The 26480-nt window shown below is 41.6% G+C and overlaps 1 protein-coding gene and 1 long non-coding RNA gene across 6 annotated transcripts in view; both read left to right on the top strand.

The window, feature by feature from the left end:
* The window catches only part of Dtnbp1 (dystrobrevin binding protein 1), a 122042-nt gene that overhangs the window by 39303 nt on the left and 56259 nt on the right, over positions 1 to 26480 (top strand). For 4 of the 5 annotated variants that reach the window (XM_076573253.1, XM_042278407.2, XM_006972829.4 and 1 more), the window contains 2 exons: positions 938 to 1070; positions 25061 to 25083. The exons of the other annotated variant lie outside the window; for it this stretch is intronic. In XM_076573253.1, coding sequence (XP_076429368.1) covers positions 938 to 1070; positions 25061 to 25083 — 156 coding nt within the window. The remainder of the gene's footprint in view (positions 1 to 937; positions 1071 to 25060; positions 25084 to 26480) is intronic. 5 annotated transcript variants of the gene reach the window in all.
* On the top strand, positions 1077 to 24394 carry LOC143273486 (uncharacterized). Its single transcript, XR_013051616.1, has 2 exons — positions 1077 to 18201; positions 18254 to 24394. It is a non-coding gene; the product is annotated as an uncharacterized LOC143273486 (long non-coding RNA).

Raw genomic sequence — 26480 nt, 5'->3', positions numbered from 1 at the left:
TGCCCTCCCCGGCAACCATTGACTGACTCGGTAACCCCAGCTAACTAAATATTTGTAGTATTTTTTTCAAGTGGAGGTTTATGTCTGTGGTATGCCAGAGACCAAACAGATCTTTAAATGACTTGGAGTTATAAATACTAAATGACGGTGGCATGATGTGTGCTATTTATATTTGCTATCTTATTATTATGTAAAAACTGATTCATTTGCTGGGTGTAGTACCACACACCTTTAATACCAGTGCTCAGGAGGCAGAGGCAGGCAGGGATCTCTGTGAGTTTGAGGCCAGCCTGGTCTACATAGTGAGTTCCAAGATAGCCAGAGCTATACAGTGTGACTCTGTTTCAAAAAAACAAAAAAACCTGGTTCATTTGTGGTATACATGGGTCGCTGGAGATAACATCAGATTAATTGGAATACTCCATATTCATCATTGTAGTGATAAATATTTAAGGTATTTTGAACATGTATGTCCTGAAAAATGTTTGAAATACCTTGTTAATTAAAATGGGCTTTAATGTTAGTCAGTGTGCTTAGTTTTGCCTAAATAAAGTTTAATAAGAAACTGCTATTGTTATTATTGTTGTTATTGTATTATATTGTTGTTATTTTAAGAAATAACATGAAAATATAAAGCAATCTCGATAGCTTAAATTTTAAAAAAATATGCTGTTCATTTTATTTTATTTTTAATCATGTCTGTGTGTGGTGTGTGTACATATTAGTGTAGGTATGCCCATGGAGGACAGAAGAGGAAGTTAGATCCCTTGGAGTTGGAGTTACAGGCAATTGCAAGCCACCTAATGTGTGTGCTGGGTCCTCTGGAGAGCTGCATATACTCTTCCAAGCTGCTCTCCAACAACAGCTTAAACATTTTGTCTTTTTGGCCAGTGATTTGGACTTGACTGTTGTTTCTTTTTATGTTGTATACTTCCAGCTCACTTAGAGACGAGTTTCGAAGAGGTAGAAAACCACCTGCTGCATCTGGAGGATTTGTGCGGGCAGTGTGAGTTAGAAAGACACAAACACGCACAGTCCCAGCACCTGGAGAGTTACAAGAAAAGTAAGAGGTGAGTTAGAAACTTGGGCCACAACAGTGTAATCTCCAAGTGTTCCATGGTGATTTACATGCTAGTCTTTTAAAAAAGTATTGCACTATTGCATTTAGTGTGTGTGTGTGTGTGTGTGTGTGTGTGTGTGTGTGTGTGTGTGTGTGTGTGTAAGTCCCAGGACAACTTGTGAGAGTTGGCTCTCTCCTTCTGTCATCTGGGTCCTAGGGAATCGAGCTCAGATTATCAGGCAAATGCTTTTCCCCATCGAGCGGTCTTCCCTCCCCCTTGGTATTCTTCACGTGTTCGGACTGGTAGAGATAAAGGTTTCAGTCTGTAAAGTTCATTAATAAGCCTTCCAACATTTGCTTGTTTAATTGTTAATCCCGATATGTTGCCATTTAGTGATGATTTGCCAGAAGCTAGGGGTAGGATAAAGCATGAATGCTCTACTCTGAAGGGAGAAAGGGGCAAAGGGCAAAATTGCCCACAGATTTGGTTCTGGCCTGCTGTGCTCCAGTGGCAGGAGACTGAGCAGCTTTCTTTTTTCTCTTATCCCTTTAATAGTACAATCAGAGTGGAGGGAACCTGAGCCCAGGCTTCGGAGAAGGGCGGGGGAGGTTCGACACTCAACTTTGTCACATACTAGATGCAGGACTGCACAGTAATCTCTTAGCCTCTAATGACACTGGTTTCTAGTGAGGATGGTAATACACCAGTCTTCACAACTCTGATTGGTAGTTAAGAAAAACATCTAACATGGGGAAGTGGTGGGTTATCACACTGCTATTAAAATTTCCTTGAGTGTTGAGGGTGGCTGAAGTTCCTTGTCCATCCACATGCCTGTATGGATGTGTCTTAAGTGTTGGTCAGCCTTAAGAGTTCAGTATTCAGATTCCTGGGACTGCCCCAACTTCACCACAGTGGTGTTTCTTACAGTCAGCTTCTCAGGTGCTGATGTGCATGTTTGAGGGACTGCTGAACAGGATGTGCAGGCCCTACATGAAAAAGAGCTCTGGGGAGCCGTGTGTCATGCTGTTCACATACAGCATGCATGTGATGTAGCTAGAGTTTTCCTGCCTTGCCCACAGTCAGGACAAATCTTTGTCACCCGCCAGTCCCACAGCCGCTCAGACCCAACCAAGTAAACACAGAGACTTATATTGCATACAAACTGTATGGCCGTGGCAGGCTTCTTGCTAACTGTTCTTATAGCTTAAATTAATCCATTTTCCATACATCTATACCTTGCCACGTGGCTGGTGGCTTACTGGCGTCTTCACATGCTGCTGGTCATGGCGGCGGCTGGCAGTGTCTCTCTGCCTCAGCCTTCTGCTTCCCAGAATTCTCTCCTCCTTGTCCCGCCTATACTTCCTCCTGCCTGGCCACTGGCCAATCAGTGTTTTATTTATTGACCAAACAGAGCAATTTGACATACAGACCATCCCACAGCAATGTGATTCCTTGTGGAAGTGGTTTTTATAAATTTCATTTGGCCTTGCAAGGTCATCGGAGTGTGTATGACAGCAGTGAGAATGTTATCTCGCTCATCAGGATTATTTTAGCATTGTATTAGCAAAGTGCTGGAATAATATCTGGCATGTGGTAAGCATTCTGATGGTGTTAGCAGGCACTGGCTTACAGCGTATAGGTAATTTTTTTTTTGTCAACTTGACACGAGCTAGGGTCATCTCAGAAGAGGGAACCTCAGTTGGGAGAATATGTCCATTAGACTGGCCTGTGGACAAGTTTGGTTAATCATCTTCCTGATTAATGAGTGCTAGTTGGTGCCACCTCTGGGCAGGTGGTCCTAGGGTATATGAGAAAGCAGGCTGAGCAAGGCATAGGGGAATAAGCCAGTAAGCAGTGCTCCTCCATGACCTCTGCTTCAGTTCCTGCCCTGACTTCCCTTCCTGATTACAAGCTGAGATAAACTTTTTTTTTTTTTAAGATTTATTTATTATGTATACAGAAGAGGGCGCCAGATCTCATTACAGATGGTTGTAAGCCACCATGTAGGTGCTGGGAATTGAACTCAGGACCTCTGGAAGAGCAGTCAGTGCTCTTAACCTCTGAGCCATCTCTCCAGCCCCTGAGATAAACTCTTTCCTCCCCCAACTTGTGCCTTTCCTGGGACTCACTTGGTAGTCCAGGCTGGCCTCGAACTCACAGAGATCCGCCTGGCTCTGCCTCCCGAGTGCGCCACTACCACCCGGCTTTGTTTTATGTTTTAGTTTAACTTTTTATTGATTCTTTGTGGATTTCACATCATGTATCACGATCTCATTCATCTCCCTCTCTTCATATCTGCCCTCTACCCTTGGAAATCCCCCCCAAGATAAAATAAAATTTAAAAGAAAAGAAAAGGAAAGAGAGAGAGAAAGAGAGAAAGAGAGAAAGAAAGAAAGAAAGAAAGAAAGAAAGAAAGAAAGAAAGAAAGAAAGAAAGAAAGAAAGAAAGAAAGAAAGAAGGAAAGAAGGAAAGAAGGAAAGAAGGAAAGAAGAAAAGAAGGAAAGAAAGAAAGAAAGAAAGAAAAAATCTTAGCGTGGAAGCTGTAGTGTGGCCCAGTGAGTCACATAGTAGTTGTGTTTGTTTGTTTTTTTGCTCTTTGGGGGGCCCACCACCCAGCTCCCAAACAAATCACACATGTAGGTTTATTCTTAATTATGAATGCTCTGCCTTAGGTTGGCTTGTTTCTGGCCAGCTTTCCTTAGCTTTTGCCTCTGGGCTTTTCCCGTTCTCTTACTTCTGTAAATCTTACTCTTACTCTGTGGCTTGCTGTGTAGCTGGGTGGCTGGCCGGGCCCTGGCGTCCTCCTCCTTCTCTGGCTGCTTCTTCCTTCTCCTCCCAGATTTCTCCTTCTATATATTCTCTCTGCCAGCCTAGCCTTTCTCCTGCCTTGCTATTGGCCGTTCAGTTCTTTATTACACCATCAGATGTTTTAGAAAGGCAAAGGAGCACAGCTTCACAGAATTGAACAAATGCATCATAAACAAAAATAACACACTTGAAAATAATATTCTACAACACAGTATACCCTTTAGTCCATACATCTTTTTTTTAAAAAAAAAAAAAATAACATATTTTTATTGATTATTTGGAAATTTCACATCATGCACCCTGATCACATTTTCTTCCCAGTTCTCCCAGGTCCACTCCCCACCCTTGTGACCTCCCCCAAAACAAAGAGGAAAAAAAAACCCAAAATACCAAATCCAATTTGTGTTGCCCATATACTTGCTGGATCATGATCAAACTCCCAGTGGGCAGCCCCTTAAAGAAAACCAGCCCTTCACCACCCCCACCAGAAGCCATCAACTGTGAAGAGCTACACTTCAGCATCCCTATGACAATTTTTTTTTGTTTGTTTGTTTGTTTGTTTTTTCGAGATAGGGTTTCTCTGTGTAGCTTTGCGCCTTTCCTGGAACTCACTTGGTAGCCCAGGCTGGCCTCGAACTCACAGAGATCCGCCTGCCTCTGCCTCCCAAGTGCTGGGATTAAAGGCATGCGCCACCACCGCCCGGCGACAATTTTTTTTTTAATGCCGAATGACGAATGACGTTTATTGAAGGAGGGAGGAGGTCTTAAATACAGGCTTACAGCACAATTAGTCCATACATCTTTACTTGCAAGTGTTCATTGCAATGAGTCATTGGTCTGGCTCGAGGCTTCTGGTTTCTGCTGCACCATTGACACTGGGCTCTCACTGGGCTCCTCTTGGACGTCCTTTTGTTGCCCTGTGTCGGGGAGATCTTGAAGCTTTGGGTCAGCAGAACCAGCCCCTTTATGTGCTCCAACAGATCATAGATGGGGTGGATATTGGGTTGGTTCAACTCAGAGCCCTGGTACTGGGCCTGGGTGGTTGCTAGATTGATCAGCCCGCCAGCTCTCCCTCATCCTCACCACCAGGGTGATGTTTCCAGTCCCACCCCTCTTAGCTCACCCTGTGCAGTAAGCAGCAAGGGCTGGGCCAGTTCGCCTGCTCTCCTGCCCTCAGGCCAGCTCACTCACACCTATACCACCAATGTCAGCTCTACCGTGTTTCCCAGGCAAGGTGGAGGGGCTGCTCTCTTGAGTGCTGCAGCCGGGAAGAGGCAGGACCAGCACTCTCATTCTCATGATCTCAGAGCCAGTTCTCCCACCTGCCACAGGCGGCAAGTGGGGGTGCTTCTCTCCCTCACCCATGCCACTGCATGGCAGATGAAGGGCAGTGCCAGATCTCTCATGCAGAATGGTTCACCTGCCGACCACCTCCCAACAGGGTCAGCTCTATTGTGCTGCCCAGGCAGGGTACAGGGCCTGCTTTCCCGAGTGCTGCAGCTTTAAGGGGCAGGGCCACTCTTGCCTGCCATAGGTGGCGAGGGGGGAGGGGGAAGGGCATCATTCTGTCTTCCTCTCCACCTTGAGGCAGATGAAGGGATGGGGCCAGCTCTCCCACTCTCAGGCCTTTGGGGCTGGCTCATCCACACCCCTACCAACAGGATCACCTCTACTGTGCTGCCCAGTGGTCATTGTGTTTAATCCCACCAATAGAAACCCTAATGAAGACACAATATAAGGTGTGTGACTGTAAATAGATCAGTATTCCATGTTTCGTTATTACCACTATGTTTTTAGCTGCTTGGATACAAGAATTATATGAATATTAAGAATTTTTTCCATCAGTACAGGTTGAAATTTGACTGTTGACATTTGAAAAAAAATGATGAGACCCTTTCAGTCTTGAACAAGTTAAAGGATTAGATAGAAAAGGAAGTCTGCTACCTGGAGCTGTGAAGTTTGACTCATCATGCTCTTTACCAGTGACCTAGATAACTTTTACTTAATGCGTTATGATTTATGCCTTGAAATGGAAGTGTAGAGTCTAATGTACTGAGTAATTCTTAATGTCTTCCATGGTGTTGAAATGGCAGAGTATGTCTCTTTAGAAATAGAGTTTAGTAAAAAACCTACAACTCCTTCCTAGTTTGTTAATTCCTGTGTCCTTGGGCACCAGCCATTTACTTTGGACTTTGATCTTGTGTAAAATTTTGCTTAGTCTAGAATCTTCTTGACTAATATTTTAAAGACTTCTGAAAATAACATTGTTAATAAATTTAGATATGATAGATTTTTAATAATACTGGTTATTCTATAATGTGAAAGAAAGATGGTGTGTGCTGGGTGGTGGTGGCGCATGCCTTTAATCCCATAATTCAGTGGATCTCATGAGTTTGAGGCCAGCCTAGTCTACAGAGCAAGTTTCAGGACAGCCAGGGATATACAGAGAAACCCTGTCTCAGAAAGAGAGAAAAGGGGAGAGAGAGAGAGAAACATACTGAGACAGAGAAAGAAAGGAAAAACAAAAGAGATGGTGTCTGTGCTGATTGAAAACACCAGTTCATAATCAGTAGCTTGAAATGTACAGGCAAACATTTCATAGACTTTGACTGACTAAATTTAAAAATTTTGTTTCTCAAGGAAAGCATAAAATTGATATGGAGTGTTATGACAGTTTTTAAGCCTAAGAATTTGGGTGAGACGTTTAAAGGGTGAGAAATTTAAATTAACCAAGACTTTGGTTAATCTTTTAAAGACTTCATCTGAAAAAAAAAATGTAGATATAGATATTTGTTAATACTCAAGACATCTGCATACAATATTGAGAAATGTCAAAGCATTTTATACCAGTGTAGTAAAGCACTTGATTTATTATTTAAATTGAAGTCCTTTTTTTTTTTTTTTTTTTGAGACAAAGTTTCTTTGCATAGTCCACTTTGTAGACCAGACTGGCCACGATCTTACTGCAATCCACCTGCCTCTGCCTCCCGAGTGCTGGGATTAAAGTCACGCGCCATCACCACCTGCTGAAGTCATATTTTTATTCTGAAGTGGTAACTACGGATTTATTTCAGAGTTATAACAGCAATGCAGTTGGGTCAGATTCTGTGATACGTAGTGGGACTCAGGAAGCAGAGGCAAGAAGATTGGAAGCTCGAGGCCAGCTGTCTCAGAAAGATAAATAAAGTACAATGTGAGTTATTGGGAATGTCTCTAGACACCTAATCTTTTTTTTCTTCTCCTCTTTTTTACCTGTTTGACTTTTAAAAATCATCAGTATTCTTAGCTGTAAAATAGAGGTGATGAGAGTATCTGACAGGGTTATTGAAGAAAAGAGACAGTTGTGTTTTTGTTTCCAAAGAGCCAAGTAAGGGCAAGCCTGCTTAACTTACAAAATCTCTGGAAATTCTGAATTCTAGTTACCTTGCATCTTTAAGTGTTAGCAGTAGAAATCCTGTGAGACAGCATATCTTATCTGCTTATAAACGTAGCCTTTCTGAAACCTGCAGGTGAACACCTCTTTGAAAAGAAACTTTTTAGAAGCAAATCAGCCTGATTATTTATATGACTGATTAATAATGTGTTACACTGTAAATAATCTTGGTACAACAAAGCAGAATTAAACGATTTTATTCAGACAAATGTAATCGGGATGGTTCTCTTCTGCCTGCCAGTTCCCAAATAACCACACAGATGCTTATATTATTTATAAATGCTTGGCTGGTAGCTCAAGCTTACAACTTAAATTAAACCATTTCTATTAATCTATGTTTTGCCATGTGTCTTATGGCTTTACCTATGTTTTAACACATCTTGTTCCTCTGGAGGCTGGCTGGTGTTTCCTGACTCTACCCTTCTTCACAGAATTCTCCTAGTCTGGCTCTCTTGGTCAGTCTTTTCCTGCCCAGCCATTAGCCAATCAGCTTTATTATTAACAATGAGCATAATCCATATCAGACAAATATAGACTATATTTATGGAAAACACATGAAAGTTTTAAGGAAGTTAAATGTTAGAGTTCAAAAGAGGAAACAACAGATAACATCAGTATTCTAGAAGTGCAAGAATACAGTGGTGATTGTTCCCAGAACAGTCTGACATGGGTGAGACTGAGTGCCTCTAAGGAGAACTCAGACATGAAGCGTGCTGCTGTGGACCTCGGAACTCTGGAAAGGCTCAGGGACCGAAGAAGCACCAGTACCTTGAGAGGAGAAGAGAGCTGAGAGCTGGAATTTTGGGGGAAAGGACATATGTGGAGAAGTTTGATCCTTGCTTAAGTTTGCAGGGTCCAACAAGTACCCAGCAGGGAAAGGTCCACTGTTGATGGATATGTTTGTAAGCTCCACTACATCAGAGGTAAAGATGGTAAAACACCTCAGAGAGGTTTTGTATTAAGGATTATGAATCTGGAAGACTTTGCTTACTTAACAGCACTGCAACTAGATAATTATTTCTGGGCTAGCAAAGATGGTGGCTGCAGAGATGGCTCGCACACAGCTGGGACTATTTGAACCCACATCCACCTATGCCAGTGCTCACCAGGCAGCCCAGGGATGAGGGGTTTCATTAAACAATGCTTTGTGGAGTTGAGGAAGGTGCACTGTGGCCTGCTCGTTCTAATCAGTAAATTTTCGGAGGTGCTGCCCAAGCTCTTGGTCCACTATGCATTTGCCAAGGGAAGAATGTGACTCTGAACATCTTGAGTGCTGATGAGGTAAGCAGAGTCCTGGAGAATGTGCTAAATTACAAAGCCTGAAGTCTCCACTAAGGACTATGAGCAACAGCACAAGAACCTGGGGTCTGCTGGACCAGTACAACGTGGGAAAAGGTGCTTCTGTTCCTTATAAGGCTTATGCTGGAAAAAAAAAAAAAGGAGGAGGAAGAAAGAAAAATGATTTCTTCTTAGAATATGAGTATTTACTTAGCAAAATAGTTATCAGAGATGAGGAAATAAAATCATTTCCAAGCATAGAAGAGTTCCAGATTAGTTCACACGTATACTTTGTCAAGAAACTACTGGAGGACATAGTCCGTACACCAGGGAACCAACCATGTAAGAGAAAGCTCCATCCAATAAGGAAGGAGGCAAAGGGGAATGTGTCCAGGGTGATGGAGACCAGAACCCCAGAGGACATTGCCGAGGAGTCTAGCAGATGCCAAGAGCAGTATTTCTGAGAGGAAATGGAATGAGCTGGTAGATAAGCCTGACTTGAGTAGTTTTATAAACTATGATCGAGAAGTTGATGAATTAGTTCGGATAGGTTTGTTGGTTGGTTTTATTTTTCTCAAGAAAGTAAGAACAAGGCAAATATTAACTCAAGGGAAAACAGGACATAAGACAGCATGGCTCAGTTATAAACAACATTCACAAAGTATTGTGATCCTTAAATGAAGAATCATGATACAGCTTTTTGGGGAGCTGGGCACGAGGACATATTTGTGTCAAAGTGCAGGAGGGGATCTCAAAGTGAATTCTCATGTACAACAGGAAATCAGTAGTTTTTTTTCTTTTTTTTTTTTTTTCGAGACAGGGTTTCTCTGTAGCTTTGGAGCCTGTCCTGGACTTGCTCTGTAGACCAGGCTAACCTTGAACTCACAGAGATCCGCCTGGCTCTGCCTTCCCAGTGCTGGGATTAAAGGCGTGCGCCCCCACCGCCCAGCTAGTAGTGTTTAAAATAGGAAAAAACTTCATTTTTGGCATACTATTTACAAGTGAGTCAGTGCTAGAAGTGACAGAACTGACTGTGGTCGCTTGTGAGAAGCTGGACAGAAAGGGGAGTGAGTTGCAGCAGGGGACCAATTTGTATTATAAATAAACCCTCACAAGTGCTGTTTGATTTGAGAAATGTACATGTACTATAAATCCACAAATCAAATTTAAAAATTTCTTACTAGAGCCAGCTGGTGGTGGTGGTGGTGGTGCGCGTTTTTAATCCCAGCACTCGGGAGGCAGAGGCAGGCCATTCTCTGTGAGTTCGAGGCCAACCTGTTCTACAAAGTGAGTTCTAGGACAGCCAGGACAGTTAAACAGAGAAACCCTGTCTCGAAAAATAAAAAAAAAAAAAAAAAAAAAGGTTCTTACTAGCTGCAACATCCCCAGAAGTGTTTTAACATGAGTAGTTACTGATCAAACATTCCATGATCAAATACAATACAGAAACACTTGCCTTACATTTCAGTGTATTAAAGGCTCCAAGAATTCCTGTAGGAAAGGCATTTGTTTGACTTGGTGTCTTACAACTTTCTCCCTTATAGAACCGATTTGCATATAATACATATTAAAATAGGCACCTTAGTATTCTGTATAACACTGCAAAATTTAAAATATTGAAAACAAGAAATGAGCTCGAGGCTGAAGGAGAGGGCTCAGTGGGAGGTATTGAGCTGTCTTCCAAGCATGCTGACCTGAGTTCTATTCCCACAACCCACATAAAAAGCCAGGCTTGGTAGCACAATGCTTGAAGCATTGAAGAAATAGACTAGAGGATCTTGGAAGCTTGCTGGCCTGCCAGCCAAGCCTGCTTAATGAGCTCCAGGCCAGTGAGAGACCCTGCTTCCAGAGGGAGACAGAGAGAAGGTGAATGGTGCCTGAAGAACACTACCTGAAGTTATCTCTTGTGGAATATTAGTTGAAGATGTGTTACATTCATTTATGCTGTGGAGTATTTGTTTAATGATGCAAAGATGTGTTGCCTTCTTTTATGTTGTATTTGTTTAACTCTGTGAAGCTGTGTTTCTTTGCTTGTTTAAAACACCTGATTGGTCTAATAAAGAACTGAATGGCCAATAGCAAGGCAGGAGAAGGGATAGACAGGGCTGGCAGGCAGAGAGAATAAATACGAGGGGAAATCTCGGAAGAGGGATCGAGAACAAGAAAAGGAGGAGAGGAGGACATCAGGTGCTGGCCACCCAGCTACACAGCCAGCAACAGAGTAAGAAAGAACGGCATATAGAACAGAGAAAGATAAAAGCCAAGAGGCAAAAGGTAGACAGGGAAATTTAAGAAAAGCTGGCTAGAAATAAGCCAAGCTAAGGCTGGGTGTTCATAAGTAAGAATAAGCCTCTATGTGATTAATTTGGGAGCTGAGTGGCAGGCCCCCCAAAAGAGTAAAGACTAAAAAAAAAAAAAATCTAACAACAGTTATCATCTGGTCTTCACAGACATGTGCACACCAGTAAACCAGCACACATGTACACACCATGACACAAAAGCTTAACTTTCTGATTCTCAAATGAAGAGTTTTTAAAAAAATAAACCCACCCTTTTAAGAAAATGGTGTGCAAATAAACAAGTGATTTTTTTCCTTTTCTTGCTCTAAAAAGAGATTATGTACAAGATGTTGGATGCATATAAATGGGTATGATGTGCTATAAACAGAAAGTATTTGTATACCTGCAGGGATGTCCTCCACTTAACACTGTGGCATGATGATGTTGTCTACAGAATTCATGCTTGAGATGTACACATATGAGTTAACAAAACAAATCGCAGGTTTTGTAAGTTTTTGATTTTTTGTTGTCCTGAATTCATGACTGTCTTTTTGCTCCAGGTTAGCCTGCCTTATGGCTTATACATTTCCTGAAAATGTCGTACAGACAACTGAACAGGGTTGGGAGGTGGGAGAAGAGAGGTGGTTTGTTCCTGTGCATCTCTCCAGTGGCTCCTGTGTACCTTCTCCTTCAGTGATCCGCTCCCACCATAACCTCAGGTGGCCAGGGTAGCAGCCACTGGAGCGGAATGGTAGACTGAGTTAGTTACATAGTATCATTTAGCTACTTAGGGCCATCATCAAAGCCAGGGCTTTAACTCCTACTTCTCTATAAACTTGTCCTTTTGTATTGGCTTTTGAGTTAGGACAAATTGAATCAGTCCCAGATGTTGGTATCAGAGCCCATGTAGCTGAGAAAGGATGTGTGATATTTTGTTAGGCCTTCTCAGCACAGAGAATGGGTTTCTACTCTTGCCAAAGCAGGAGTGTGAACCATGCCCAGTAATAACTGTGACTTAGAATGTCTGTGATTCTCATGGTGGTGGAGGGAAGTGTAGCTATAGGAAACTTTATGAATCTGAGAACTCTCAAACCTACCTTGATAAGTACTTGGAGTGGATGGTTTAACCAATGTGTTTATGGGTTGCTCAAGAGTATTATTCTTGGGGCTGGAGAGATGATTCAGTGGCTAAGAGCACTGGCTGCTTAACAGAGGAGTTGAGTTCAATTCTCAGCACCCACATAGTGCTTCACAGCTGTCTGTAACTACAGTTCCAAGGAGTCTGACACTGTCTTCTGACCTCTGTGAGCACCCAGCAAGAACATGAAGCATAAATATATATGTAAGCAAAACACTCAATACACATTTATACATAAATCTTTTTGGTTTTTTGAGACAGGTTTCTCTGTGTAGTTTTGATACCTGTCCTGGATTTCACTCTATAGACCAGGCTGGCCTTGAACTCACAGAGATCCGCCTGGCTCTGCCTCCTAAGTGCTGAAATTAAAGGCTTGCGCCACCACCACCTGGCTATAAATAAATCTTTAAAATAGGATATCCTTCCTTAGTTATCTGATAAAAGTCATATATAAAAAACTGCATGGTAATAGGCGGAAATACCAACTGTGTTTGAACAACATTGCATGTATAATCTTATTGCTGTTACTGATAGCTTTTTGGTCTGTGTTTGTGCATATTCATGTAGATGTACACATATTCTGTGCATGTGGAGGCCAGAGTTCAACATCAGGTGTTGTTCCTGAGTTGCCATTCAGTTTGGCTTTTATTTACTTATTGGTTTTGGGACAGGGTCTCTCATGGGTCTGAAGCTTACTGCCTAGGCTAGACTGGCTGGCCAGTAAGCCCCAGTGGTTTCTCTTGTTTCTACTTCCTTAGTTATGGGGTTAAGGTACATGCCACCATCCCTTACCTTTTTGCATGGTTCTGGGGCTCAAACTCAGGTCCCCATGATTATATGGTAAGCATGTTATGGACTGAACTATCCCTCTAGTCCTGCTGATGTTTTTATGGACAGAACTGGGGACTGCCTTGACAAACAGTACATTGTGGTGTGGATAGAATATGGTTTTTGGCAGACAGGAACTCATACTCTCAGGTGTGAAGTGGTTGGGAATGTGATTATTTAGCCCTATAAGTCATGGATCTCTTGCAAATGTTTTTGTAACCAGTTGTACATAGATTTCTCATAAAGAAATCAGTATTTACCCTATGAGCCAAAATAAAGGACTTAAAACCATGTACATGCTCTTCTTTAGCTAACAGTTACAGGATGGCTTGGTATTTGTGGAGTCAGCTTACATGTTAGTCATGGAATATGGGGAATCACAGGCAAAATGTGTATAAAATGATAGTCTCAAGTGATAGACTGAGCTTTGGATAATGGAGTGATGATAGAGCAGTAAGAAAGGGGTAGACTTCTGTAGGTGTCAGGGAAGGCCTAAGCAGATACATAGAGCTGTGTCCTGAACCTGAAGGTTGCAATATTAGGATCTAGGATTATACAAGTCCAGGCAGAAGGAACAGTATGAACAGAGACTCTGTGTCCTAATACTAGGTAGGCTTATGAGAATGAAAAAGAACAACTAAAGTCAGGCAGTGGTGGTGCACACCTTTAATCCTAGTACTTAGGAGACAGAGGCAGGTGGATCTCTGTGAGTTTGAGGCCAGCCTGGACTACAGAGTGAGATCCAGGACAGCCAGGGCTGTTATACAGAGGAACCCTGTCTTGAAAAACCAAAACAAAGTGCACACACACATGCACGCACACGATGCATAGGCTGCATGTAATTTAAGACATTTCTTGTTTCCAGACTCCTGGATTACTTAGGTCTTAGATAGTCGGGCCTGGCCTTGATCCTGAGGAGTCTGAGTTTTGAGTTTTCCCCAGGGTGTGGAGCTGCTCCTTCCGGTGCTCAGCAGCAGGTGGTCAGCACCGGGTGTCTGTGCATCTGCATCTGCCTTGCTGCTCCGACAAGAGTGACACGAGAAAGGACTGCAAAGGGAACCAGAGCTGAGGGTCCCTCCCTTGCGCTCCAGACCAGCCCCTCACCATCTCTCACCATCTCAAGCACGGCAATGGTGGCTTCCATTTTCTGTGGCTAAGAAGTGGGTCTCTTTTCTGCCTCCCTCTACTCTTTCTAGTCTTTAGTTCTGGCTTGGGAAAATGTCACTGTCACTGTGTCAAAGGACATGAATCCATTTATGGTACTGGCTTCCACAGAGGGACATTTCTCCCAAATTGAGCATCATTTTCTTTCTCTTGAAGTTTCACATCATGTTTTGTATATGACAGTTCTTGTCCTTATATTGAATAAGAAATACATTGTCATAAAATAACACATTGAAGAAGAGAAAATAGAAATGATAAGTAGCTCTCAAAAATTATTGCAGTAATATGTGGGAATTCTTGGGATGATCCATGCTTTTATGTGGATTAATGGAGTTTGGAAAGTACACTTAAAGATAAATACTGGACTAGTTAAGGGAAGGTAAAATATTATTTTACCTGATATACTGCTAATATGCCTCTTGAAAAAAGACTAATGGATGAACAAGGTGCTTGGCATATGATAGTTAAAATATTTCTTGATGGGGAGTATATAAATATTGTGTCCAATACTGATAGAGAATAAATCTAGAATGTTCGTAAATGTTTTACATATATTTTTCTTAACCTCTTAGGTAATTACCTGACCTTCTGAAATTGGTCTTTTCTGAATTCTCCAGCACTGTTAAACTACATTTTTTTCTATTGTAGGTTTTAGTTTCCTTATAAATGCTCCATTGTTGGTGACTCTTGGTTTCTGGTAATGATTACTTCTACTTCCCATTCCTGTGCCCTAGGGCTCTAGGAGTTTGTTGTTGTTTTGTTTTTGTTTTTTTGAGACAGGGTTTCTCTCTGTAGTTTTGGTGCCTGTCCTGGATCTCGCTCTGTAGCCCAGGCTGGCCTTGAACTCACAGAGATCCGCCTGGCTCTGCCTCCCGAGTGCTGGGATTAAAGGCGTGGGCCACTGCCGCCCAGCGTCTAGTAGTTTTTACATAACCTTACTCATCCACCACACACATGGTGATCCTGGTCTTCAGTGTGGGCATCTTTGTACTTTCTATACACTTGTACTTTGAAATCCAACAAACATCTCAGGATCACCAAGCTCCAAGTTCTCTTCCACTACAAAACTTGGCTGTTTTCCATTCTGCCTTCTACAGAGTTACGCAGCCCACAGTCATAAGGGTCTTGGTAATAATCCCTTTCTCCTCTTCTGTCAGCCCTACTCAGTTCTCAGTCCAGACTGTTTTCTTAAGTCCGTCTTTGCCTTTGTGTCTTATTGGAGACCTTTTGAGTTCAGACCCACATTTTGGTAACTTCTTCAGTTATAGTAGAAGCCTACTAATTGGCTTTCCTGTCAATAATCTTTCCCTTAGTCTGATTTTATTACTGTTAGGATAATTCAGTTTTCTAAAATGTAGCTATGATTAAATTTCTCATTATTTTAAAGATAAAATTAAATTATAATGATGATATTAAAAAACTACTTAACCTAAGTTAACTTACAGAATTCTCTGAGTAGGTGTAGTTTTCTTTACCAAGAGGAAAAGCAAAACTAGAGAAGATGAACGATACACCGTGGGTTGTAGAGCCAGGAAGGGGCAGGCAGCACTCGACTATAACAGACTCCCTGAGCTAGTCACATCTGGATGTCTCCTGACAGGGCCATCCGTGCTCTGGGGTGGGTGCCTGGAGTAGGAAGAAGCTCAGCTTTTCTCAGGGCACTGGCTGCTGCAGGTTGATTGTCCCAGGGAAGAACAAAGACTGGCAGGGAGAGCCACTTGGCCAGGGACACATCTGGCTGTAGGGCCGGAAGTTCTTGATTTTTCCATTCCATTTTCTTTTCCTCCCCTTGTCTCAACCACAAGTACACCGAACTTGAAGGATATGTCATTCCTAGTGGGAAGGTGAAACCACAAACCTGTGATTTGGCGATATTAGGAGGGTTGGGTACTTCCTTCTTTCAGAATCTGGCTAACCAGTTAAAAATTTTGAATTTAAAAATCCCAGCAATACACAGATGACAGAAACTGTTTTGTTTTTTTTTTTTTTTTTTTTGGTTTACTCTGTAATCTTTTTTTTTTTTTTCCCATCACAGGCAATTTATTTTGTTCTATTCATTCACAGTTAATACAGAAAATACTTGGAAACATTTCCATATAATGTTTGACACAGAAATCATCAAATAGAAGTATACAATGTTGACAGGAGGCAGTACATTTATAATTTATAACCCCAAATGTATTTATAAATTAGAAATGGAAAGATCTACAAATGAAATTATGAAGGTTCACCAAAGTCATTTAATCTGTCAGTTTCTCATTCATTTTTATGTCTTAATAATATTCTATTGTATGAATAAGCCACATTTTATTTCTCTCCAGTATTTGATAGCTATTTGAGTTGTTTTAACTTTTTTACTATTAGCAACACACTGCTGTAAACCTTCATGTACATGTTTCATAGGTGCACATTTTCAGTAGTTTGAGGATATATTCCTAAGGGTAGAATTGTTGAGTAACAAGGTTCTGCTTCTATCAGCAGCGTTGATGGAGGATTTTTTATACATTTGTAATAGATGGAAATAAACCAGAAAAAAAAAGAAGAAAAAAAAAAGTGGTGGAGGAAAAGGTGAACACTGCAAGAATACTCAAAAGGGCTGAGAGTTGCAAACGCCAAGAATGGCTTTGCATAGTAAATGGAATAGAACAGCTCTGAACTATAGTTTACTTTTCCTGGTTTGGTCTGACAGAATGATTGAATGCTTTTGTACAAAAATCAGAGCCTTAAAAACAAGGATTTGGTGAGATTGTAAAATGGTGTGCCACTTTGGCAAAACAGTTTGGTGGTTGGTCAAAATGCAAAACATTGTTACTCTGTTACTCGACAGAAACTGTTTTAATGGTTTTATAGTAAGTATGTTTAGCCAGTCAACTGCATGGCAATCACAGAGTGCCTTCTCAATAAGTCCATATTGCCTTATGTTAGGTTTTCTATTTCATGTTTGATTGATTGTGGCTTTCAACTTATTTTTAACAGTCTTCTAACACAGAGCAGATGCTGGCACAAGGTTTGAGGTTGCTCTGGGTGAGTTTCCTGTCCATGACTCTGGTCTCCAGTAGACTTAGTGGTCTACCAGGTAACTTTCTGATAGGGCTAAACTATCCCAGGTTATTGGCATTCAGCTAGGTCAGATTTAGACTTAACCTGTAATTCTAGATGCCAAAGACTACACATTAATAGTGTGAGTGCTCTGGATTTTATTCTTTGTCTTATCACTTAATACCCACGTGGCCCTTTATCACCAAGTCCTATTTTTCTCATATTGAGGATGATGAGTCCTACAATTGGCTAGTTGTCAGTATAGGGAATATGCAAGATGTCCCTTGTGTAACGTAGAGTATATACAGTAAGAGTCCAGTCGTGTGCCTTTTCCCATCTTACCTACCTTGCCTCAACTTCCCTTTAGTCCCCAAATCAGAGTTTTTTCACATGAAGCAGATTTTCATGTGAAACAGATTTGGAAGTGATTTTTTTTCCTTAGGCATTTTATTGGAATATAATACAAAAAAAGCCCATTCCTTAGACCTTCGTTGTCTTTTTTGGAGTACTTTTTAAAATTCCAAGTCATCATTGTTACCATTTCTCTCAGATTCTTTTCAGTTTTAAATGCCTGCGAATCTAGAATCTTATCATCTTATTACTTTTATGCTGAATTTACCCCAAAAGATACACATATATAAAGTTAATTTATATTAATAGTGGTGTGATATATCAGACTTTAGCGCAGTTTTTACAATGAATTAGCTATTTTTCAAGGGCTATTGTTTTATAAATAGTGTCAGAATGTCTTGTTGGGTAGGTTCTGTGTGTGTAATAAATTACCTACCATCTAGGATTCTAAGATACTCTTGAGAGATCTTACCTTACGCTGGGAAGAAATCACCTTTTCTGCTCAGTATCATCCTACCTTCTGGTCCATCAGCCACCAACCCTCTGTGCTGTAAGGGGACGGACATGTTTTCAGATGATACTACATCCTGGTAGACTCCAAGCCACTGGGAAGGTGGAGATGAATGGTTGGTGGTTCTTACTCAGAGAGGTGTGGTGAGAATCTTCCTGGAACAGGTAGTTACTGTAGGTTCTGTATACCTGCCATGACAAAGGGATCCTTCTAATTTTGTCCTGCCGATGAAAAAGAAATAGCCTTCACCTCAAAGGGATTAAGAGATAGTTTATTCTGGAGCCTGGAAACATGGAGTGTAGTTACCCCAGGCTAGAGATAGTTTATTCTGGAGCCTGGAAACATGGAGTGTAGTTACCCCAGGCTTCATGTTCCTCTGTGGAAGCAGTTTCATGGAGTTGTATAAAAGCAGAACAAAGAAAGCCATAAATCAAGGCAATTTTAAAATATGGTGAGTACATCAGAGAGACGGTCACAGCAAGATCGGAGAACTCTCTCCTGCAGGCGTCAGATGCTGTCTGATGACACACAGCATTGAGTTGGTGGAAGCCAGGAGGCTGCTAAGTTACTACCTTCCAAAAGGGTTTTATCTTGTAGTCACGGGATATTAGTTCACACACAGAGGTGGGCAAAAAGTGGCTATTCAGGTGACTAAAACTAGTTCAAGATGAGGTTATTAGGCTGTGGACCCTGCTAATTAATTCCACACTCTCCTCCACACTACTGCAATCAGCCAGTCGGTTTTTGCAAAGACCGTTCTTCCCAGGAATCCTTGTTTGTAGTCCTATATAAAAAAGACTGCTGATCGTAGCTTTGAAAAATGTTCCTAAACATTTTCAGTGAATTTTACAAGTCATCCTTTTGAGTGTGATATTTTATCTTAGCTTATTATCATGGATTGTCCTAGGAGCAGGCAGGTTGTATTTAAAGAGTGCTTCCTTCCATCCGTGAGGTCATTGTGTTTGTGGAGGCGTTTGTCCACTGGCTCCACCCTCCAAGTTTGCGTCTGTGAGTCTGATTTAGTTGATTTCTATATATACACTGCTTATAACACTTTACAGATATATTTATTAATGTGGTACTTTGTCTTTTATTTTGTTTTGTTTTTTGTTTTTGTTTTTTATTTTGCCCTCGGCTTAACCCCTGTAGGGAAATGTTTAAATGTCCTTTTCACCCTTTGGAAATACTAGCTTTTGAATTTCATGTTATTTTTAGTTTCAGGGTTTACTATACTAAATTTTGAAAAGGTATTTTTCTAAATTCATTAAGGTTTATAATATAACACAATCCAAAAGAAAGCATTTCACTTCTACTTACTTAATCATCTGAAAATAATATGACTGCCCAGCTACCTCTGCACAGAGCATGAGGATACTGCCACTGAGCCCATTATCGCCATAGTGAATATGGTGGCGTGCAGGCAGGGGCAGGTTGAGGGCTGCATCCTGATCTGTAGTCAGGAAGAAAGAACTGGGCCTGGTGTGGACTTTTAAAACCTCACAGCGCACCCCCAGTGACATACTTCCTCCAACAAGACCACACCTCATAATCCTTGTAATCCTTTCAAATAGTTCAACTATATGAGCCTATGGGGGCCAATTCAGACCTCCACAGGTAGGTCAGGCTGCTGTCTTGGGTGGTACTTACTGGAGACGTGTCCTGCTGTCCTGGACTGAAGACTGTTCTGGGTTGCTGAGTGCCATTGGAACTACTGTAATTGCAAGGGCACTAATTTGGAAGCCTTTTGTTTTTATCTTGTTGTTCCAGGTCCTCTGGAATGTTCTGCTGTACTATAGTTCAGCCAGGCTTTCCTTCTCACCTTTCCTTCCCCACCCCCACCCCTTTGCTTTTTCTTCCTTTCTTTCTTTCTTTCTTTCTTTCTTTCTTTCTTTCTTTCTTTCTTTCTTTCTTTCTTTCTTTCTTTCTTTCTTTCTTTTTTTTTTTTTGTCTTTTGAGACAGGGTTTCTCTGTGTAGTTGTGGTGCCTGGATCTCGCTCTGTAGCCCAGTTTGGCCTTGAACTCACAGAGATCCACCTAGCTCTGCCCCCCCCCCCCCCAAGGCTGGAATTAAAGGCGTGCACCACCGATGCCCAGCTTCTTTCTTTTCTTTTAAAAGTTTAAACCATAGCCAGACTAGCCTTGAACTCATAGCAATCCTCCTGCTTCAGACTCTTCTTGGTGTTGGGATTATAGGTACTAGTTCAGCTATCTTTTGACTTGTTTTTAGATGAGCATGCTGGTCTTGAAAGAAAGTCCCTGTATAGAAGTGCAGCTAATTATACTGTCACTTTTCTCATTTTTGTGAAATCCAGAATGCCCCTAAGAGAAAGGTTTCACAGGAAAATTTAAAAGCAGGGGCCAGTTTAGCTTTCTTTTACCGGAAGGTCTGGATAACAGAGCAGTCAGGATTGGTGGATGCACTTTAGGAATGCTGTTAAAAAGTCTTTTGTGATAGTCTGTGCTTCTCCCCTCTGTGAACCAGGTTAGGTCACTGACAATATCCTCAGGAGGAAACTGGGTCAGTCTTACAAACACTGCTGAGTCTTCTCAGGACTTATCAGTATATGTCTTAATTGGTAGAAGTCAGGTATCTTGAGAAATCAGGTATCTTGAGGTCATGGATCTTTTTTTTAAAGTAGCACAAGCACTTTATTCAAAACAAAGCAATTAGAACAGATCAGATGGCCAGGAGTGACAGCAGTCCACAGGGTACTGAAAAGTCCTGATTGTTTTTATTTATTTGTTTGTTTGTTTGTTTATTTTTCTATTAACAGCTTGATACAGTATAAATTCTTATCCTAATAGTGAAATGTTTCACTGAGGCTTGCCCTGTAATTGAGTAAAACCAAAACTTATCATAAGCCACAGTCATCCTAGGGTCCCCCCTGCTATGTAGCCTCCCTGGTTCTGTGGGTTGCAGTCTGATTGTTCTTTGCTTTATATCTAGTATCCACTTACGAGTGAGTACATACCATGTTTATCCTTCTGGGTTTGGGTTACCTCACTCAGGATGATATTTTCTAGTTCCATCCATTTGCCTGCAAATTTCATGCTGTCATTGTTTTTCTCTGCTGAGTAGTACTCCATTGTGTATATGTACCACATTTTCTTAATCCATTCTTCAGTTGACAGGCATCTGGGTTGTTTCCAGGTTCTGGCTATTGCAAATAGTGCTGCTGTGAACATAGTTGAGCATGTATCTTTGTGGTATGATTGAGCATTCCTTGAGTATATGCCCAAGAGTGGTATGGCTGGGTCTTGAGGTAGATTGATTCCCAATTTTTTGAGAAACTGCCATATTGATTTCCACAGTGGTTGTACAAGTTTGCATTCCCACCAACAGTGGAGGAGTGTTCCCTTTGCTCCACATCCTCTCCAACATAGACTGTCATTAGTGTTTTTGATCATAGCCATTCTGACGGGTGTAAGGTGGTATCTCAGAGTCATTTTGATTTGCATTTCTCTGATGAGGTCATGGATCTTAATTAAGACCATGGATGATGATGATGATGATGATGATGATGATGATGATGAAGGCGATGACGACCATGATGGTAATGTTGATGGTTTTAAGATAGGTCCTTGCTCTGTGGCCTAGGCTAGACTCAAACTCTTGATCCTCCTCTCTTAACCTCCTGAATGCAAGGACTATAGGTTTCTACCACCACACCCAGCTAGACCTGGAATTCTTAGGAAAACTTTGCAGTCTTCCTGAGGTATGAGAAAAACAAATTTGTGTGTGTGTGTGTGTGTGTGTGTGTGTGTGTGTGTGTGTATGTGTCTGTCTGTCTGTCTGTCTGTGTCTCTCTTGTTGGGAATTGAACCCAGAGCCTCGTACATATTAGATGTTCTACCATTGAGTCACAGCTTTCATTTTGTTTATTTATTTGTTTGTTTATGTGTGCACACTTGTGTGTTCACGCACAGAGATATATGCCCATGCCACAGCATGGGTATGGAAGTCAGAAGAAAAGTTGTGGGAATCAGTTCTCTTCTTCCATCATGTGTGTTTCAGAGGTCAGGTCATCAGGCTTGGCAGCAAGCCAACTTGCCAGCCCAGTATAGGAAATTCTTCTAACATTACTTTAGGTTTTGTTTTTGTCTAGGGAATGCAAGCCACTTGGACCCATTTCCTGAACTTTCAGATGACTTTCCTGTATAAGAAAACTGTTTATCTCCCCTATCCTCCCAGAGAAGAAAGACAGATCAGGCAGTTAGTGGATTGTGAATGTTGAGACAGTATAGTATGGAAAGAATCTAGCTGTGGGGAGGGTGGGGGTGTGCCACACCAGTTTTACCATCCTGTGTATGAGAGACATTTTAAATCTTAGCTTTTAATGGTGAATCTTTTAAAAAACTATTTTAGAATATTGCTTCTCCATCTTCTGAATGCCAGGTAGTATGACTCCCATTCTTGTAGTTGGAGTTTTCTCCAGTCCCACTCAGACCCGCAGCCACTCAGACCCAAATAAACATACAGATGCTTATATTATTTAAACTGTTTGGCCTAATGGCTCAGGCTCCTTGCTATCTAGTTCTTATATCTTAAAGTAACCCATTTCTATTAATCTAAAAGTTGCCACGTGGCTTGTGACTTACTGGTACCTTACGTCTTGCTTTTCATGGTAGTGGTGGTTGGCAACGTCTCCTGACTCAGCCTTCTACCTCCCATATTCTCTTCTCTCCTTATCCTGCCTACACTATACTTCCTGCCTGGCTACTGGCCAATCAGCGTTTTATTTATCAATCAATCAGAGTAACACATTCACAGCATCCCCAGCACTTCCCCTTTTCTTTTTTTTCAAAAGGGAACCTTTTAACTTTAACATAGTAGAATTACATATAACAAAACAATTATCAAGCAAGAATTACAGTTACACATTCTAGGACTGGAGGTGTTTGTAGGTCAGTGGTAGAGGGTTTCGTAGCATCCCTTAAAGTATTTGGGGCTCTTGTTCATCAGGAATGTTCTGTATAAAGGCCTTGTGATTCTCTAAGTCATCTGTAGTAAAGATCGTGTCACTTGTGTCAATGTGTGTGCTTTCCAGGCTGTCTGAAACTTGAAAGGGCAGATGTATTAGAAAGTGTCAACAGATCTTTATATGTGATGGAGTCCGCTTTACATGGATTTGGGTCTCACGAAGAACAGATAAAGCCTAGGAGTGCAGTACCCATGGCTGTGCATGCAGTGCTTCTGTGTGTACCTCATGCCAGCCCGCCCTTCTGTGAAGAGCTTACCCTCTCAGAGGGACTGTACTGTTTGACAAACACTTTGCTAGCTTGTAAGTGCAAGTCTGCCCCTCCCCCAACCCAGGGTGCTTTTGGTGCAAAGATGGATCCTCTTGGTCCTACAAGGCCAGTGAGCATGTTGTACCTGATTCTCGAAATCCCCAGGTACCACTAAGGAGCCGGTTTCCGATGCAAGCACATAAGGGTCCTTTTATTGTCAGGTTCGAACCTGGGCCACAGCGGCAGCAGATGAAGGGAAATGCGGCAGCAGTTGTGGGCCCAGGGGTAGAGTTTTTATACGGAAAAACCGCAAGCTGGGAATTACATGCTTTGGCAATGTGGGATTGAGTGGAAGGAATATGCGGCAAGGTGATTTTTTTTTTAAACTATTGGTCTAGACTTTGGGTGTGAAAACACATTTGAAACCATTGAGTTAGAGGTTTTAGTGGGGAACCACAACCCGCTGAACAGGATTATCTAGGCTGCTCAGCAGGATTATCTAGATATCTTCAAGGGCCATAAGCCGCAGACAGAATGTCTGCAGGAGCATACTGCCCTGTATCCTTTAGCGCTGTCATGGCACATTTCTGCGGTCCCTCCTGGAACTGAGCACAGCAGGTGGTCTGAGATGGTGGCCTTCCCTAAGATGGAGTTTGTGTTGCCTGCACAAGCAGCGTTGTGATTGGAGCTTGGGGTGTTGAGTTGAGTTCAGAACATTTTTTTAAATTATTTTATTTTCTGGAGCTGAGGACCGAACCCAGGGCCTTGCGGGGTTGGGGATTTAGTTCCCCAACCCCGAGTTCAGAACATTTTAGTAAGACCTAGAGTGTAAATGACAGATGGTCTTATACTCCAGGATAGCTAGTCTTTACTAAAGAAACTTCCTCAAAGTTTCCTTTTTATGAATATTGATACAGAGGAAAACATATAATTACAAAATTATAAGAGTAAACTGGAATGTAACTTGCTGTGGCTCCTTTGAAACAAAGTGTTGCTTTTATGTAGCATTGTCTGTTTCTTTCACTCTGTACTGCCCCAGGAAACTGCCTGTTAGCATCCATAATTGACATTGACATTCAGCAAACTGGAGGATGCCCAGAGGTATGCGGCTCTTCAGGGGCAGTGTGGGTTCTGAATGTCAGCCTTTATATTGTTCTCTCACTTTCCTTCTTTGCTACTAAATGGGGAAATAACTACTGCAGTATTCTGGAAATTTTTAGTTAAAGACCTTAGAAACCTATTGTTTAATAGTTATCAAAATTGCCTTTAATCTCATCACTCGGGAGGCAGAGGCAGGTGAATCTCTGTGAGTTCAAGGCTAGCCTGGTCTACAAATGAGTTCCAGGACAGGCTCCAAAGCTACACAGAGAAACCCTGTCTCAAAAAAAAAAAAAAAAAAAAAAAAAAAAAAAAACCATTTGTCAAAATTATAATAAGTGCTTTTCTAAATTGTTTCTGTGTGAGACGGAACACATATGGCATTGAATGTTCTCTGTATTCTTTCTTTAAAAGATTTATTTATTATGTATACAGTGTTCTGCCTGCATCTATGTCTGCATGCTAGAAGAGGGCACCAGATCTCATTACAGATGGTTGTGAGCCACCATGTGGTTGCTGGGATTTGAACTCAGGACCTCTGGAAGAGCAGTCGGTGCTCTAACCGCTGAGCCATCTCTCCAGCCCGTTCTTTGTATTCTTAAATTTTGTTTTTGTAACTTAAATTTTAGTAGAGTTTTTGAGCCATTAGGTGGTAAGAACAGAAATGAAAATCATTACTTCAGTCTAATTGTGCTGATATTTTCAGTGACGTATAGTTGACATGTAAACATCCTAAGCTATTCTGTGTATTTTATGCACATAAACTGTTATTATAATGCAAGAGCAATTTTCCAGGGGAAGGAATTGTTTTAAATTTCTCTATTCTTTTCTCTATTCTTACAGGAAGGAGCTTGAAGCCTTCAAAGGTAATTCTGTGTTTAATTCTTTACTTTATGGTAGTTGAGGGTTGATCCTACCAGAAGTTCTAGCTTGGTGATAAGGAAAAGAACGAATTCCCTTTCTTTTAAACAAGAGTTTATGTTAAAAAGCAGAAGTTAAGCTGAGCAATAGTTGGGCACGCCTTTAGCCCCAGCACTTGGGAGGCAGAGGCAGGTGGATCTCTGTGAGTTTGAGGCCAGCCTGATCTTCAGAGTGAGTTCCAGGACAGCCAGGGCTCTCTGTCACAGCGCACCCTTCCTCCCTCCCCACCCCCCCAAAAAAAGCAGAAGTTGGCATGATACTATCTGTGTAAGTTTTCTTTATCACGAGTTTGAAATCCTGGTTTAACTAGAGCACAGGTCCAAGTGAGGCTCTGTGCTAAGTAGTGTGAGAAGGTGGAGTGCTGAGCTCAGCTGTTGAGGCTGAGGGGTTCAGAAACTGGTTTCTGCTGTTCAGAGTGTGTCTGGGTCACAAGAAGAGATAGCAAGGAAGCTCAGGATATACCTAATAGTCTCATGAACTTCCCAGAAGTCTGTCTTGTCAGAGCTGGTCCTGTTCTGTGACTTTGATTAGTCTTCTGACTTTGGGCTTGGTTCCTCCATCTACAAAATTAAAGATTTTGATGAAACATATTCTGAGATTCTGAAGAGCAAAACAGTGTTACTTTCTATTTTAAAGGAGCTTTTGAAGGAGGACACAGAGAGTCATTCTTGGCCATGCTGCCCTATACTTGGTCATATTAGTTACTTTCTTGTTCCTGTGCTGAAGCTCCTTGCCTAAGGTGCTTTATAGAAGGAAGGGATGATTTGGTTCCAGAGCAAGAGGACATAATGGCAGCGGAGTCTGGAACAGGAAGCTGAGAGGTCACTTTTTTTTTAATTAGGCCGAGGTTATAAGTCATTTAGTTTTCTTTCTTTTTTTAAAGATTATTTATTTATTATGTATACAGTGTTCTGTCTGAATGTATGCCTGCACGCCAGAAGAGGACACCAGACCTCATTGCAGATGGTTATGAGAAACCATGTGGTTGCTGGGAATTGAACTCAGGACCTCTGGAAGAGCAGCTAGTGCTCTTAACCTCTGAACCATCTCTCCAGCCCAAGAGGTCATATTTTTAATCATTGATGTGTGGGTTGATGTTAGGAACTCTCAAGGCCTGCCCTTAGTGATGTACTTCCTTCAACAAGGCTGTATCTCTCCAAACCTTCACAAACACTGTCACCACCTGGGAACTAAGTTGTTCAAATGCCTGAAGCCATGGAAGACAGTCCTGAGCAAACCACCACACTGGTCATGGAGAAACCAACCCACAGACATCCTTCCAGGATGCCCCTTTCAGTTGGTCTTCACTAATTCCCTAGAAACTGCTATTCCTAGAGACTCT

The sequence above is a fragment of the Peromyscus maniculatus genome, chromosome 5, assembly GCF_049852395.1.
Source record: "Peromyscus maniculatus bairdii isolate BWxNUB_F1_BW_parent chromosome 5, HU_Pman_BW_mat_3.1, whole genome shotgun sequence".
NCBI classification, from domain to species: Eukaryota; Metazoa; Chordata; class Mammalia; order Rodentia; family Cricetidae; genus Peromyscus; species Peromyscus maniculatus.
Note: the sequence above shows the minus strand (reverse complement) of the source record. Positions and strands in the feature narration are given on the sequence as shown.